General features: G+C 36.6%; 1 protein-coding gene across 1 annotated transcript in view; it reads right to left on the minus strand.

Moving 5' to 3' along the window:
- The window catches only part of POLN (DNA polymerase nu), an 88,504-nt gene that overhangs the window by 58,567 nt on the left and 12,314 nt on the right, over positions 1-17,623 (minus strand). The window contains exons 7-14 of the mRNA XM_038135812.1: positions 15,963-16,031; positions 14,551-14,611; positions 14,276-14,340; positions 13,411-13,494; positions 12,886-12,975; positions 10,808-10,864; positions 9,913-9,966; positions 9,625-9,690 (exon numbers count right to left, since the gene is read on the minus strand). Of these exons, the coding sequence (XP_037991740.1) occupies positions 9,625-9,690; positions 9,913-9,966; positions 10,808-10,864; positions 12,886-12,975; positions 13,411-13,494; positions 14,276-14,340; positions 14,551-14,611; positions 15,963-16,031 (546 nt within the window). The remainder of the gene's footprint in view (positions 1-9,624; positions 9,691-9,912; positions 9,967-10,807; positions 10,865-12,885; positions 12,976-13,410; positions 13,495-14,275; positions 14,341-14,550; positions 14,612-15,962; positions 16,032-17,623) is intronic.

Here is a 17,623-nt window from a genome sequence, read left to right on the forward strand (position 1 = left end):
ACTTTTTTTTTAAATTTCTAATTGCCTTTTTTTAAAATTTTTGTTATTCTTTATTGTTCCCTCCAGTATATTTGCTTCTTCAAAATTTTCTCACTCTTTTTCTTTCTTCAGTTGTCTTTCATTGTTCTACATGGGACCATACCTGGTGATAAATTGTGCTCTCACATCTCGTTTAATCAGTTTGAGAAGAAATGTAAGCACGGATTCAGTCAACTTCTCCCTCAACCATCAACACTTCACTTGCTCCATTGTTAAAGGCCAAAAGTATTGGAGAACTAGCAAGGAAAACTGCACCCTGCCTAGAAGAGCATCTTTGCAATGCAGAATGAAAAGACTGAGTCCTGAGGGCACTCACAACATCAAACTCACTCAATTTATCTGGCACCTCCAAAGCTGGAGGCAACTCACTCATGAGAAATTACACAGCAAAAATAATTTAAAAAACCTTTTGGAAAATTACCACATTTAATTATTGCCCACACTAGCATTAATTACCAGTTCTAAAGGAATAAACAGCTGTTTTCTGTGATTTCTATAGGAAACACAATTTCAAGACAGTCTGAAGATCTAATTTTTAAAATATGGCATGCATCTCAATAAAGACAGAAAATAGGAAAATGAACAAAGTCACCATAGCAATGCCAGCCTGGTATGGATGGGTACATGCATTCCTTAGCAAATCTTGAATTGTCTGCAATCGCCATCTAGTGGCTTGTGGAAAATTAAGGACATCTATTTTCCTTGTCAAAAACCACAGAATCATAAAGACTTCTGGAGAAGGATTCCTTCATTTTTGGTACTAGTTTGCACTTCTCAGCAGAGAACAATTAATCGAAAGTAAGGCACTGCCCTCTTGCCTTACCAGCAGCAAAGAATTACCAAGGTTTTTTTAGACATCAGACAAGTGGGGAAAGTTATTCATCCCATTCCCACGAGCCTTATCAGCTTTGAAATGTGAACACAAGGAAGGAAAAAAGGCAACCAAAATTCGTGACTTCTTACTTCAGAGAGTAGGCTCCAAGAGTAGTGTGCTTGCTTTCCTACAACTAATTATCTTTCTGCCATATTCCTTGAAATTTAGACCTGGCAATGATCTCAGGTAATAAAGATTCAGCAGCACATGAAAAAGGTTTTGATGAGTTATTTTTAAAATGAAGAAAAAAAATTACTCACTGATTTGAGTAAAATCTGTGTTCTGTAAAAAATTTTCACATTTGCACAGCAAGCAAGGGAGTTTGTATATACACAGCTCTTTGCATCTTTCAAGAGAAAAAGACTGTTCTTATTTCCTATATACAAACTGACCACATTTTATTACTTATTTAATTTCATTTTCCTGAAAGAAACTTATACACAGAATACTAGCTCTGTTACAGTAATATTCATTAAAATGAGAAGATCAAACTCTGGGATGAACCCCAAGGAGATAGAACTTGGTTTTGGTGAAAAAAAACCAATGCTAAGTCATAGGGATAACTCCTTGAGTGGCAGCTGGAGATAGTAAATATTGTATCATTTTAGATTAGCTGCACATTATAGCTTTAAAGCAAACAGTGTCAAGGGAATATTGTCCAAAGGTACAAACACCAGACCTCTAACTGCACAAAAATTGCAAGATTTGCAAGGCTGGAGGAATTTAGTGTTAAAAGAAAAGATGTAACAGTTGTTTTATGAAAAGGGTAAAACTGAGCATCTCAAACAAGATTGTTCCACACAGTGAGGAATTTACTGAGCATATGTTAGCAGGGAATTCCTCTTAAAAGGCAGTGAACAGGAGGCTGGTTGAAGGAGTTAAAGGAAACCTAAATAAGTAATGTCTCTTTGCTCCCAATGAGGAAAGGACAGTTCCTGACTTTACAGAAATGGTCCTTAACTGTAAGTTCCCTGGAGTCAGAGCCAGTGGATGATCATGCTGGGACAGGAGAACTATGGACAGCAAGGCCAGAGGAGTGACAGCAAGATGACCTCTGTCCTATTCTGTCCATCTTCAGCAGCCCTTTATACAAACCAGTGGGTTTTTTTCTACTGTTGTTCCCAGCTTGGGAGAGCACATCCATATCCAAAACCCTGCACAAAGATTCCTGAGGCTTTATGAAAGGTTGCTGAAGAACTAGAGAATTGGCAAATTTTTGACACAGAAGTAAAAATAATTGCCAGCAGAAAAAGATGAATATAATAGGAATGTAGAGCTACTGAGATAATTTTCCTGAATTTCTTTGGAATGCCAATGACAAAGCTGTGGAAAATCATCACTGTGTGAAAACTGCTCCATCCAAGACAAGAAGTCCCTTTTAATCTACCTAACTTTTGATCCTTCCCTATAAACCATTTTTTTACCATTCTTCATTTCTGCTTTTGTCAGACCTCTCAGATATTTTAATTTTTTCTTAGATACAAATTGGAAGATGATTGTACAGTAGAAGAACACTACATAACAAAATAAACTATTTAAATACTTTTGCTATGTTAAAACATAATGAAATCTATGCTGAGATTGAGTTAAGATTGTATTTTGTCCTGGCAAACAGGAATTCAGCCGTCAGAGAAGTATAGTAACACTTCCCCCTTTTGAGAGCTTGTCAGACAAGACATAACTTGTGTGTCTGAGATTTTTATTTTAAATGTCCTATCAGAACATAAGTCTTCAAGATCTGAGTAGTTCCTACAGTGTATATCTAAAACTCCCTCTAATGGAGTGCTTCATATGAAAACCAAAAAAAAACCATCAGGCAGAATTTCTAAAATCTTAATCAATTCACAAGAGGTCCTAACAGAAAACTTAATAACAAACAGACACAGAGATATTTAATATAAGGATCACATATGTATCTATGCACATTGCTGAATCTTCAGCAATCTTATGTCTTATGGATGAGGACAGTAAAAATTGCCTCAGCAGTACATGGGCTCCATGAAACTCCTGAGAGCTTACAGAGGTCCAGTGACTGTGACCAGTGGGGACATCAGGGGATGCTGCACATGCCAACCTCAGGCATAAGAGAAGTGCCCAGACAGGAGTTGAAATGTGAATGGATAAACAGCAGCAGAACAATGACTATGACAGACTATCAGTGAATGACACTAATTGTTTCTTGCAAGCTAAACTCCATGCTAATAGTGCTCTTAAACTATTCTCAGATTACATGGCATCAGATATAATAAAATTTAATAAGAAACACCCCAAAATGCATAGATTAACTCATGTAACAGAATACTTCCAGTAACAGATATTACTATAATTACTTTACTTTAAAACACCTTTGAATTTGTAAGGTATTGAAAGCTACATGAATCAAAACAAGCTTTTTAGCAAGGATGATTTTAATTTTGATTCTTGTTAGCTCTGTGCTCCAATCACGTTCATATTATAAAGAAAAATAACCTGGCAGTAGCAGTAGCTGTATTCTAAGATGAATTTCTAAAACATGATCATTGCTTTGGCTTTTACCTGGAGCATTGCCAAAAGATCACTGGCAAGGGCATTTAAAGGATAAAATGAATCAGCATATAATCAACAAGCTTAACAATGCCCACTCAGTAGCAGTAAATGCTCAGGTGCTGACAATTTAATTTATACATACTGGATTGAAATAAATTATTGTCTGATTTTAAAGAAACAAGTGGAAGTATGCAGCGCTGTCATCTCTCAAGCACAGGAAGATTTTAAAGGAACATTTTTTTTCCCATTTCTACAAATCTAAGCTTCTCTGAGAATTTCTTTTGCCAGAAACTAAAGGACAGTGAAGGAAGATTTCAGCCTCCATAGTCAATATTTCATAATGTGCTAAAAATACTGTGGCTGATATTTTTCCAAGTTGTATAGAATCTTTCATTTTTGAGCAGCCAATTTTAAATGCTCTGTTTATTTCTGTGCTTATGTTTAGCTTGTAGAAGAAATAAGGACAGACTACATTATCCTGCACAAACAAAATGCAAGTATCTTTTATGCTATTACTGCAAGGAAGCAGATTTATACCAGCTGCACATTACCTTTCCTTAAATAACACACAGAACAATTATACATGCAAAGATAATCCCAAACAGAAGAGAAGAGGACAGGATTGAACTGCTTGTTTTAAAGAATTACAGCCCAGATGATGCTACAAGCTTTACTGAGCCAAATTGTGCTTTAAAACGTTGTCCATGTATTTGAAACACCCACTCACCATGAGGTAAATGAACCTATACAAATCAGGAGCATTACAACAGAGAATGCCAAAGATGTGCATATATCATAGAAAAGGACACTGTAGTCCCGATGCTGAGAGAACAAACAATAAACTTTGTTTCTGCATTTGAGTAATAAAGCAACACAATGATTTTCTGAAGCATCAGATATGAGTGTTACAATGTGACCAACAGAGACTTTCCACACTACAGCTGTCACAATAATACCTAAGAACTTTCTATTGCAATGTTGAGGCAGTGTAAAATTTCATCCTGAAAATGTAATTGGACCAAAGTCTTGTCAACATGCCCATTCACTCATTTTTTAAGTTCAATTTTTCTGTCATAGAAATTCAACTGTGATGAGTGAGATAGAGGAAATAGAGAATGTCTGTCTCCAGTACTGTATATATAGTTTCTTGAAGCCTTCATTAAGATCACTTAAAAAAAACTAAGCAACAACGAAAAAGACTATAAAAACATCATAACTCTACTCATAAAATGAGATACTATTTTAGTGCTATTAGTGCAGTAATAACCACCATATGACTCAGGAGTATTGGAATAAAAATACTGAAAAGAAATATGGCACAAAAATATGTTCTGAATGCAAAAGATGCTCAGAGAACACCAATCAACCACAACAATCAGCAAGCACACTCTGGCTTTCTTTAACAGCACATCAGCTCATCTGAGTGACAGGGGTTTGTACTGATTAGAAAATATAGCATTAAATTGCTTTAATTCAAAGGCCCAAGAAACCACAGACACATTCCCATATCTGCTAAGACAACCCACTCTTGTTATAAGCAAAGCCCACATTAGGGAATACTTACCAAAAACTGATTTTGTTAGCCTAGATGACATTATAGAAGCTTTAGACAAGTTGTTTTATATGAACCTGTATTGTGTCTGACATTTCTCTATCCCCAGTGCTTTCCAATAAACATACTTAAAAAAAAAAAATAGAAGACACACTCCAAGATCAATGAAAAGGTAAGGCCCATACCATTTGTTCATTTTAGGTAAATAATGTTCTCCATTGGATAGTGTATGAAAACAAGTTCACAAAAATCTTATTCCAATCAGTGCAGTTTCAAAAGCAGCCAAGGCCTTGGCCCATTCTGGGGAGGGGGTTAAATAAAAAAAGCAAAATGCAAGCATATCTCTGCTCCCAGACTTGGTGTCTGATTCCTCACATTGCACCAGCCTCTGCCAAACCTTCTAAAAGCTGTGAAGGGCAGGGATAAAACAAGACTGTGCAGAATCCCATCACTATTGGAACACCTAGCAGATCATCCTGTTTCTGCTGGAATCCAATTATGACCACAACCTTCAGACTACCAGAAAGAATATTTTTAGTAGCACACATCAGCCTGCAGCCTTAATAAGGCCTTGGACAAAATGCAAGGAATTTGGAGCTGCCACAACAGCTTTGGTAGTACAATTCTGTCAGACCACCCTGCTAGGAGTGCACATGTGGGGATGCCAATATGGAAAACCTATTGGGATTCTGCTACAAAAGGGAGACAAACAAGCAGCATCCCATCCACACTGTCCAGAATCCCTAAACTATGCCAAAAACACATTTCCATTTTATCTCAGAGAATATTAGAAATTTTTTCACTCCAAAAAGCAGCCCAAAGGGGAAATAACACAGATCCAGTATGGATAATGAGAAATACTGGTTTGCTAAGTTAATTGAGAGAACAGACTCATTTTGGATGGCAATTGCTCAGAGGGGCCTCGACTTCAAGGGAGTCTCTCCCCTTAGAATGGAAACTAGATGCTAAATTTATTATTCATATTCCAAACACTACTTGCAACATTCATTTTCTAATAAACAAGCATGCAATTCTCTATTGTGCATTCACCACCAGAAAATCTCATATCTGTTGAAGAGATTGAGATATATGCAATATTTCAGGTTCTTTATGATCCTTCCTTTAGCATGTTAACCCTCAATATGCCCTAATTAGTTTCCCTTTCAAATTACATTCCTGATTTCCAAATTACAGGCTAACATGTTTCTTCAACAGTTAGGTTATATTATTTTATTTCTTTGCCTTTTTGGACAAGCTGTAAAAGCATTTTTCCTGAGGAAAAGCAGGAATGCTTTTTTTTCCCCCACTTTCTACAAGAAGGTAAAAATTATTTATTTATCTTCAGCATCACTTTTTGTTACTAAAAGGAAGGAAATGCTCCCTGAAGCCCACAACTATCTGCTTTTCAATTTAATACAAATATCTTCTGAAGCAGAGAAGCATAAACTCATTAGCAGCATTTCAGTTCTCTCTGCTGCAGAAGCCTGGAGGGAAGAAACCTTAATACAGAATATCTGATTCTAGCACTGAAATTTACATCTTAAACCAAATTATAACATCTAATTTTATGCAATCTTTATATCTCAAGTTAGGATTTCTCTCTTTTCATTCTGAAAAGGGCTTGATCTTAATTGGGTTTGTGCTTTTCCACTTGTGTATTGGCTTATTTCTGCTTTAAAACATGAGAGACTGAAAAGAGATATTTCCAGGTGGGTTTGGAGAACATAAGCTTCTATGAATGTCATAAATTTATATAATAGAAAAGTTATCTATGAGTAATATAATCAAAAAGCATCCTAATGTAGACAAGACTAATACATTTATACAAAAACTATTTGAAAATAACACATTCAAATAATATAACTAAATACCCCTAATACTCATAAGCAATCCATCATAGAAAAAAACCCCAAAAAACTAGCACATAGATACATTAAAAAATAATTTGTAGGGTTTATGTTTACTTTCAGGTTTCAGATACTCAAGTTTTCCAAAAGTAGCAAATAGACATCTACAATGCAATAACAGGAGACTGCAAGATCAAATGTGTCCCTGTTTATCAATAACACATGAATTGTTATTTGTGAAAAACACATGATTTATACAGCACACATTTTGTAGAGGAAGAAACCAAATGAGATGAAATGAAGAGCACAGTTAAACTAAAATAGATGAACACATGGAGAGCCACTAAAGTAAAGTGCTGCTAAGAAACCCCCTCTAAGTTGTTACAACACAAAAGTCATAAAAATTCATGGGAATAAACTTATCTATTGAGAAAAACCCACATAAAGCCAAAAATATACATCATCCATATATCAAATGTGGAACTGTATGTAAGAAGATGACAGAGTTTATCTGAAAAAGAAATTCTGCTCTGTATCCAATGTCTAGTCATTTCCCCTCAAACCCATAAGTAAATCCCTCCTGGACTCCATTAAATGCCTTAAAGGACAGAGGGCAGATAGAACCATCACCTTTACAAAACAAAAGAAAGATAAAGAAATCTTTGTTTGGAATCCCATCTCTCAGAAGCACTGCAGAATATGGGATGTTTTTCCATCTGAATTTTCAGAGAATGTGATTCACACATCTTTTGCTTTAATCACTTGTTAAAGCATTTTAAAACAGTTAAAAATAAATTGCCTAAGAAAAAAATTCCGCTAAAATATGACATAATATCATAGTAACCACAAAAATATCTCCAATATTTATGATTTCTGGCAAGAATCTTCCCAATCCTTTAACACTTAGCAAAGTGACTGGGCACTGCAGTATATCTTCCATATCAATAAATGATTCAGAAACAGATGGTATAAGTTCCATAAACATTTAAAACAAAAAAAGCCATGCCAATGTTTTTCCTTGAAGGAAAAGCCAGCCTTAGGCAACCCTGGATGCTAACTTTAGCAGCATTATTTTGAAGAAAAACAGCTTTTAAGAAAAATAGATTTCATGTCCTTTTTACTATGATGGGCCAAAGGTCACTTTGTGTTGTATGAGGTTTTTCGAGACAGCTGTCTGTTCAGCTCTGACTTGGAAATGCCTGTGCATCACATCAGAGAATTCAGCAAACTGTGACCTTCATTATCATCTTTTCCTCTCACTTTTTCCCATCTGGGTGCATGAGAAACGAGAGCAGCAGTAACACTTCCCCATCTTGCTGTTAATTCAGAATCCTAAACACTGATTTTTTACTCAGCAAAAAGCATAAGCACTCCCTATAAATTGTTTGATGACAAATTGTATGGAAATATGTACCATGAGGGTAGGAAGATGCAAATGAAGCATGAACTGTGAAGACAGGTGAAAGAAAAGCTAAGGAAGTCACCAGTGTGGTAAGGGTGTGAACCCCCCAGGACAGGCTTCTGTCAGAAACCCAAAGTCACCATTCCAGGCAGGACTTGCCAGGAGCCACACCAGCCCTTCCATGCAAAGTACTCACAACTGTTAAGGTTAAATCTCTGCTCCACAAAGAGCTGTGGAAGACCATGGCCTTTCTCCAAGAGTGCAGAAAGATCCTAATGCCATTTGTACCCGTGAAGCTTAAGGCTGGGTCCTGCAGAGAGACAAGCAGTACCCAAATCTGCATGGATAGGAACTGACAACACAACTTGTTGGGCACAAGTTAACTTTGGGGAAAAGTGAACTTTGGGGCACAAGTTAAAAGGACAACAGTCTCACAGATTCCCTCTAGCCTTTATGAGACAGGCCCCATCTCTGCATCTGTTCCCAGTCACCCACAGGGCCAGAGGCCAGATCTTTGGTAGAAAAGGTGATGGCTCAACCAAACAGAAACTTTCCCCAAATAGACAGTCACTGCTTTTCTTCTGCTGCTCTCTCACCTGCTCCCTGAGCCCCTGGAGCTCTGCAGCCCCATCTTGTCCCACACCAGCTCTTGCACTCTCATCCATACAGCCATGGGCTGCGACAAGAGGGGAACACAAAGGCCTTGGACCTACAACCAAAGGTTAGTGGGTGTCCTAAACACCAAGAGAAATGGGATCAAAGAATACATTCAAGAAAGGCCACTCTGTGGAAAAAAAAAAAGAAATAAAAAAAAAAAAGGTAACCCAAGCCTGTAGCAGTCCAGAAAGTCAAATAAAACACATTTCAGGCATGTACATGGAGATCATTATAGACAGAAGAGGAAGCACAAAGAGCCCAAGTGTCATGGCCATATAAGCAAAACTTCCAGAGCACCAGCACTGCCACCTGAGCTCTCTACTGCTATGACGCCTGAAGCCAAATTCCAGAAGAAGAGAACTTCCTTTTCTTTCTGTAATACCAACTTTCAGGGCTCACTGATCCTTTATAAGGAGTGCTTCGTGAACACCAGAATTCATGACAAGGAAGTATCCAAGGTACATGCGTGGCTCACAGTTTTTCTCTACATCAGGTAACAATGTTAATTCTAATCACAGATACCACAAAATATGCCAAAACACAGATGTCCTACAGTAAAATACCCATTTAATAAGCTTTTTCTGTCCACCATTTAGATACAATACAGCAACTGCTAGACTTGCATGAAAACAAACATTTCCTGTGTTAAAAATACTACATATTTTGTACAACTAATATTAATTTTTCATTTCAATTAAAATGCAAATCTTCCAAAAGGCTCACTTACAGGATGTTTGGCTGAAAGTCTGCCAGTCACAGTTCCTGTTTGATTCCAAGTGGAGGAAATGAATCCCTGTAATCAAGTAAAGTAAAAAAGAGAAAAAAAAGGAATGAAGACACACAGATATCTTTTATTTAATATAAGTATCAGTAATAAAAATTCACTGCAATCAAAACAAGAAAAACATAAAATAAATACTTTTAAATTTTCCAAGTATAAAAGTTCTTAAACTGTAAACACTGCAATTATTTCACATCTTTTTAGGGTTTTACAAGCTACTTTATATATTTCCACCTTTTTCATGCATGTTCGTAGTCCATCCACATAAGTTGATTTCATCTTATGAACCTAAAATACATAAAATTTAAGATAAATGTTTACTTATAAAAACAAGGGATTTTTCAAATTAAAGATGCTAAATTTCAAATCAAAGATGCTAAGTTTCAAATACATCCTGTTTGTAGACTTGTCTTTTTTAAAGACAGTTTTATCCAAGTAAATAATGGATTTTTACTCACTGACAGTTTAACCTATTCCTGTAAGGTACGTGCTTGGTTATAACCTAAAGACAGAACTTTGCAGATACAATTAAATGAATTATTGGAATTTATTATTTTACATCTGATGTCCCTAGATCAATAAATTACATGAAAACCACATACACAAAAAACCACAAACGAATTTTAAAAAAAAATCAAAACCAAACACAAATCCACAAACTTTTAAACTTGTAAAATTTTTTTAAAATTCTTGGAAGCTCATTCACTGAAAACCTAATGATTAAGTGTGGGAGTAGACTAACTAGATCATTTAGGATTTTCAGGAGGCTTGTCATCCCAAAATTCCCCATAAACAGTTATCTCTTTCACTTTATGCAAAGCATTTCTACAGAATTCAAAAATAGACATTTTGCCCTAAGTATGCTTTACAGCACTACACAAATTTAACAGTGAAATTTTCCAATTGTCTTTGCAAAGTTGTACAAGTTGTTTGCTAGCTATAATCTAACATAGAGCAAACAACTATAAGCATTAAAATTTAAAAGTCTTAAAAATACTGACTTCAAATTAGTATTTGGATGAAAATTCACTAGAGCCTATTTATTTATTTATTTAACTATGAATCTGTTATTTGTCTTGCTAAAGTTTGCTTCAAAGCAACTACATTCTGTGGAAAAATAACAGCTCACCTGGCGGTATTCTAAAATTATCTTAGGCAAAGGATGAAGATCTTGCAATTTATTTAGCTGAAAAATCAAAAATGTGAATTACTGACATACTTTCCTTGAAGTTTTATTATTAAAAAAACTTTAACAGGATACATTTCGGAGGAAGAAATTTTCTTGATGAGCTGAATGGACAAAATACTGGCTGAAGGATGATGTCCTTCAAGCAATCCCAGCCCAGGCCCAAGGAAGCCTTCATTAGGAAGGATGGAGATTACTTCTTCCCACTTCATTTTCATTCCTGTACCAGACAGGGACAAAAGGACACATAGACATAAAAACTTTTCCACAGCAACTTTGAAAGCACTGGGGTGTGATATGTGTTTGTTATTTATGGCCCTTTGTTTGCTTTTTGTGCTATACAGCACCAATGCAAGAAAGAGCACGATGGAAGTAGACAGAATAATACACATATACACATACATATTTATATACACACAAACCAAGAGGAGAATTTCTCCTCTCCATGCCTTAATAAAAGTTCCAGGAAAACTTCAGGAGAAATTCAAACTGTCAAATTAAAAACCAATAAAATAAAGTATATTTCTGATTACTTTGATTGGAAACTGCCAAAAATTCTGTGAGAAAAATAACTAAATTGTTAAAATAGAGATGGGATATTTATTAAGTACAACAAAAAATACCTGGAGCTGCAATAGTCCAGGATGAAAAACAGATGCAACTGTACTAAAATTTATATTTAAAATATAAGGGTTTTTTTCTTGCTACCAGGGAGAAACTAACATCTTAAGATTAATTGTCTACTATTTATCTCCTGGAAGGTTTCATCTTCTCTTTCTCTAAATAACCAAGTCTCAGCAGTTGTTGGAAAGAGAATACTAGACTACACAAAAGCATTGCTTTGATTATAGCTACAAATCCTATGTTCCCACAAAAAGGTGACATGAATTCTATTTCACTAATGCCTCCCACTTCCCAAGGCTCTCTGTCAATCTCCATTACATGTCTGATCTATGAAACCTCCTTCTCCTTGAGTACTGTGTGGGTTTTATGGTTATACTGTTGAGGTTACTGGAGATCATATTTGGTAGTTCAGACACTTGACTGAAAAGTGGAATTTCCTTCTTAAGAAATAAATATTACCCTTCTACCTTGCCCAAAGGTGTTCATGTTCAGCAACGAGTTGTGCACTTTAACTCATATAAAAACTAGAGCAATTCAAACGTGGCACCAAATCAGAAACAGGTGCAGCTGCACAGAGGCTTTTTCTCTTCTAACAAGACTCTCCATTGCTATTATTATCTTCACAAAATGACTTTTTAATGATGTGACAAGGGGATCAAGAGCACTCTCAGTCAGTTTGCAGATGACACCAAATCGGATGGAAGAGTTGATGCGCTGGAGGGCAGGAAGGCTCAGCAGAGGGATCTGGACAGGCTGGATCAGTGGGCCCAAGGGGCTGAGGCTCAACAAGGCCAAGGGCTGGGTCCTGCCCCTGGGTCACAGCAACCCCTGCAGTGCCACAGGCTGGGGCAGAGTGGCTGGAAAGGGCCCCGTGGAAAAGGATCTGGGGGTGCTGGTTGAGAGTGGCTGAACATGAGCCAGGTGTGCCCAGGTGGCCAAGAAGGCCAATGGCACCTGGCCTGGATCAGCAGTGGTGTGGCCAGCAGGACCAGGGCAGTGACTGTCACCCTGCACTCAGCAGTGAGTACTGTGCTCTGCTTTGGACCCTTCATTTCTAAAAGGACACTGAAGTGCTGGAGCGAGTCCAGAGAAGCACAACAGAGCTGGAAAAGGGTCTGGAGCACAAGACTGACAGGGAACAACTAAAGGAACTGGGGATGTTTAGCCTGGAGAAAAGGAGGCTCAGGGGAGACCTTCAGCAGCTGGTTGCTTTTTCCACACCATGCAGTGCGAGTTTCTTTTCTGGCACAAGTAACTGTAGCATAAATAGTACAATACAAAAAAAAAAAAAGCAGAATCATTATAAAAAAATCTAGAAAAATCACAATTTCACTGGAATAAAACTTAGAAGTTTTGCTAAATCATACAGCTGGTTTTAAAATCCTTCCCTGTCTCACCACAACTTCTGAGGTGGATACAAGCTGTTGTATTTCAGTTCTGTGAAGTTTCTCACACAGCGTATGGAGCTTTAACTTATCAAATAGTACCTAAAGTAAGAAAAAGACAATAAATCTTTCAATGTTTCAAGTGTTGAAGTAGAAAGGAAAATTATTGGGTGCTTGAACTTAAACAGAAAACAAGTTACAAGTTAAATAGAGCATGCTGCAGCAAAGAGAAGACAGAATTGAAAATCTTTATTTTTGAGCTATTGAAGCAGTGACATATTTACTAAAAAAAGAGCATAATTTATGTACATACATTCAAGTACAGATTATTCAATATTTTCATATTTATTTATGAAAAATTTTTGAAAATATTATGAAAAATATTTATGAAAAAACTGATGTGTCCTTCATTAAAACCAGAAAAAATGAATATAGACTAAGTCAGAAATGGTAAGAATATATATGCTTTACAGTTCTCCTGTATCAATAAATCTATAGAATGTACACCTTAAGTAGAAAGAGTGGAACAAATGATACCTCTCGGAGCTGACAGCTGCTGGTCAAAAGGAATCGTTCTCCAGCAGCCTCATGAGCCTCCTGTTCAAGCTCTTTGAGCCGCAGCTGTAAATTACAACACCAAAATGATTCTGCTTGCACTATTATTTTCTTCAACATCTGCTGCTTCCAAGGTTAATGAGAACTTTGGACCTTTATTTAAAATGGAGTACTTGATATTGTGTAATCATTGCTGGCCATCAACATTTGGTTGAGTAGATGGCTTATATACTCCTTAATTCATATTGCTTTATGATCTGGGAAGGGGATTTACTGTAGTAAGAAGTACCAACATCTGTGGTTAAAAAATTCAGGTTACTGAAGCCTATAGAGATCTGGAGAAACACAGCTATGCAAATTATTCTGATAAATTAGTAATCTGTCAGACCAGTATGATTATCTAGTCAAATTTTATGTTACTAAATGGAATCCTCTTGTAGCTATTTTTATCAAAGAACACTAATTTAAAGAGTGTATTGTTCACAAAAGAGGGAGAGAAGTCTATCACTTCTCAGGAAGATGGTTACAAAAAGCTGTAGGTTCAGAAAGAGTCATTACCATTTTTACTCCACAAAACATAACCCAAAAGGACCTGTGCATTTTACAATGCAATTTTAGTTCTGGGGCAAGGCTGATTACTCAAATATATCTTTTTTACTTGTGTAAATAAATAGGGAAGTATCCTAAAATGTAAATATAATTATTTTTTATAACAATATACAAAAACCACTACACTATTGCATAAAATGTGACAAAAGTTCCTTTTCTTTTTAATCAGTTATCCTCACTAAAAGCACAAAGATGTTGCTATATAATTTTCAAGAAAAAAAATTAATACAAAATTTACCCCTAGAATCTCTGATGTTTTTTTCAGTTCTTGTTTGTCCACATATATTTTGTGTGTTTCCATCACTGTAAATACAATTTTAGGTTAAGAACATTTATAATTCACAATTCCAATCATTCATTTTTCTTAGATTGTAAAATGGAAACTCAAACTCACACAGATGTTATGAGGCTAAGATAACATTTCCTATTCAGAGGAATTACATTCCACTTGAGCAAAGTCAGCAGCTGTGTGAAAATAGTGACAATTCATATTTTGAACTGAACTTTTCATACCTGCCAGAATTTTGATAAGTGGAAGCTCTAATGTGCAAAATAAGTTCCACAAACCTTGAGCCTGTAAAGTAAGTTATAAATACATTCTTCAGTATTTCCCAGTGAGCAGTATTTCACTTTCTGTATAGTCCCTTTTTACACAGCAACACGTGTCTGTGGCATGAAATACTACTTAGTGTAAATTATAGTTTCTAAATGCTGTCACTTCTCTTTGTGGGGAATAGGAATTTTGCAATAGTAAACATTTTGTACAAGAATGCTAATAAAGAAATATATATACATCTCCTTTTTTTCTAAACAGTTTATTTTTAAAGCAAGCTTCATTATAATAGGACACACAGTTATCCTTTTTCCTTTGTTCATTTGAACGATTAGGCAACCATTCATAATTCATAACTTTGTTTTTATTAGGGAGAAAATAAGAGTTGAAAGGGTCATGTCCCCAAATTACTAACAGTGAACAGAAAGTCTGGTGTTTTTCCAACCACTGAAGCAACTTGACTTGTCTAAAACTCTTGTGGGTTCAGTCTCAGTGTTTCTGTGCCTTTGGTGTCTCCCTGCTGCCTCCCTTCATGGACTGCTCACCACACTGCTGATATCCACATTAACATGGCTCCATCACCTCATGGTCTAAGCCCTACACCTGCTACCAGCAACTTCAAAGACATTCCCTGGGAAACTGTGATGCCCCTTCTACCAGAACCTGGGTGTATCCCTAAATTCTGGCACTTTCCCAGGTGTATGATCACAGGCAGAATACACACACACACACCCCAACAGATTTCTTGAGATGCATTCTGAACTGCAATAAGGGGTAAAATAGCATAAAATAGTTCGCTTGGAAGGGACCTACAATGACTATCTAGTCACATTGCCTGGTCAATTCAAGGCTGACTGAAATTTAAAGTATATGATAAGGGCACTGTCCAGTTGCCTCTTAAATACTGACAGGCCTGGGCCATCAACCACCTCTCTGGGCAGCCTGTCCCAGCATGTGACCAGTTCTTGGTTAACACAACCTAGAACAAAAGACATGCTGAGCGTTTTCATAAGCAAGGAATACACAAAAAAATAGCCATATGTTCTACCTCTTTTAACACTTTTTAGACAGTAATATATAGATTTAAAATACTAAAAGAAAAGTCAATATTCTGAACCTTTCCTGTTTTCAGAGTCTTCATTTAGTTAAATGTAGCAGAGGAAAATTTTCTCCTAAAGATTAACCTTGACACCATCTCCTGCTAGAAAAAATGGCAAATTTGATGGGCAATTTATTTTAAATGTTGACTGCCTGTGTAAACCACTAAGGACTGAAGCATTCTATTATTCTAATTTGAATGCGAAATACATCATTAACTCTCTTTAATTCAATACTTACATAGTTATTCCTGAGCAAATTCTTTTTGTCTTACCTTTAAGCCATGAGTAAGGTCCATCATTATGTTATAAAGCTTCTCCAAGTTCACACCTAAGTTTTGATACTGATATAAATAAATCAAAAATAAATCAATAACTTTATTGCTAACAATACACTAAGTGTTTTTAGCAATATATTTTTTTAAAGTATAAATTGTAAAAATGTGCTTTTCTGTATACCTTCTGTTAACATTTCAGAAACATTGTTAGATCTCTGTCAAACCCAAATCACAGCACTAGACTATGAACACAGCACTATTTTATGTACATTCCAGATTTCACCTGTTCCTGTATTTACATTTTCTATCAATTACAGAGAAATATAGTATAGATAAACTGCCTTTGACACTGAAGTCAGAGTTCCCTTACTACTTTTTAAATGAGGGAAAATTCCTTGCATTCTTTTTCTCATATAAGTACTGCCACTTTTGGGCCAGAATTGTTCATTTCTTTCCCTTCTGTTCCAAAGGTGTTCCACACAGCACCAGGTTACCTCCTTCAAGTGACTAGAACACCATTTTGAAATGTATACAAATACTGAGATTGTTAGCTCCAAAAACATGACTGTTAAAAATAAATTTAATAAAGACTGAGAAACAGCAGGCCTGGAAGGTAAGATGCAGAGGGCTCTCTTCAAAGCTGTGCAGATCCACTCGAGATGATCCTTGCTCTAAAACAGTCCAGTCCATACTGCAGTGAAAAGTCACCAACCCGTCTCCAAGAAACCCTGTCCATACCAACTTGTTCTGGAACAAATGAGCTGTCAGTGAAATACAGACAGCTTGCTTGATCCCTTCCTGGAGGTGAAAGAGAGCCCAGTGACAGGCCAGTGACAGGCTTCAACTGACACCAAAATTCCTCCTCAGTAAGTGCAGTGATGACAAGACCAGCATAATGTTTAGCACCTGTTCCAGCAAATGTTTCAGGGAGTGTGGACCATGACCACTTTGGCACAGCACCAAATATACAGACAAGCAGCAAGCAGCACATCCTTGTGCTAGAGGTGTGTGGGTGAGCTGTGGGCTACAGAATAAACCAGCAGTCATTCCAAGTACTGTGGTGGGTGGACAAGACTAGCACAAGACGGTGAACTTCACTGAAGCAGTGAGGCACAAGATGATTTATCACTTACCACAGATCCCTCTGGCAGCATAGACAACTGTTAGGAATCTACCAGTAAAAACAGAGCAAGAATATTGAAGAGATAAACCTGGCAAAGAACCAGGAGACACAGGAAGAACTGGGACTCGCTGTGCAAAGAGAAAAGCCAAAAAGGAAGTGTGAGAGTGCAGGTGACAAATTAAGGAATAAGGAATGGGGCGGGGGATTAGTCACAGGATGTTACAAGGAGACATTAACTGGGAATTGAGTGAACAAGTCACTGAAGATGGCTGTGGCAAGGAAACAAACTAGACCTAAGGTAGGACAGGAAGGAAATAAAATTTCAATATTTAACTCAGAGCTGGGAATCAGGATAACAAAGTTGAAAAATAACTAACAACAGATGTGACATCTGAAGAACAAAAGACTGAGTCAAGCTAAGGGAAGAGACAAGATTAAGGATGCTGACTCACAGCAAGGTCATCACACATAAAAGAACCATAGGTAACTTCTGTCTGTTTGCTTGTCTATTCCTACACTAATAACTTAATTAATG

This window comes from Motacilla alba, chromosome 4 (genome assembly GCF_015832195.1).
Source record: "Motacilla alba alba isolate MOTALB_02 chromosome 4, Motacilla_alba_V1.0_pri, whole genome shotgun sequence".
NCBI classification, from domain to species: Eukaryota; Metazoa; Chordata; class Aves; order Passeriformes; family Motacillidae; genus Motacilla; species Motacilla alba.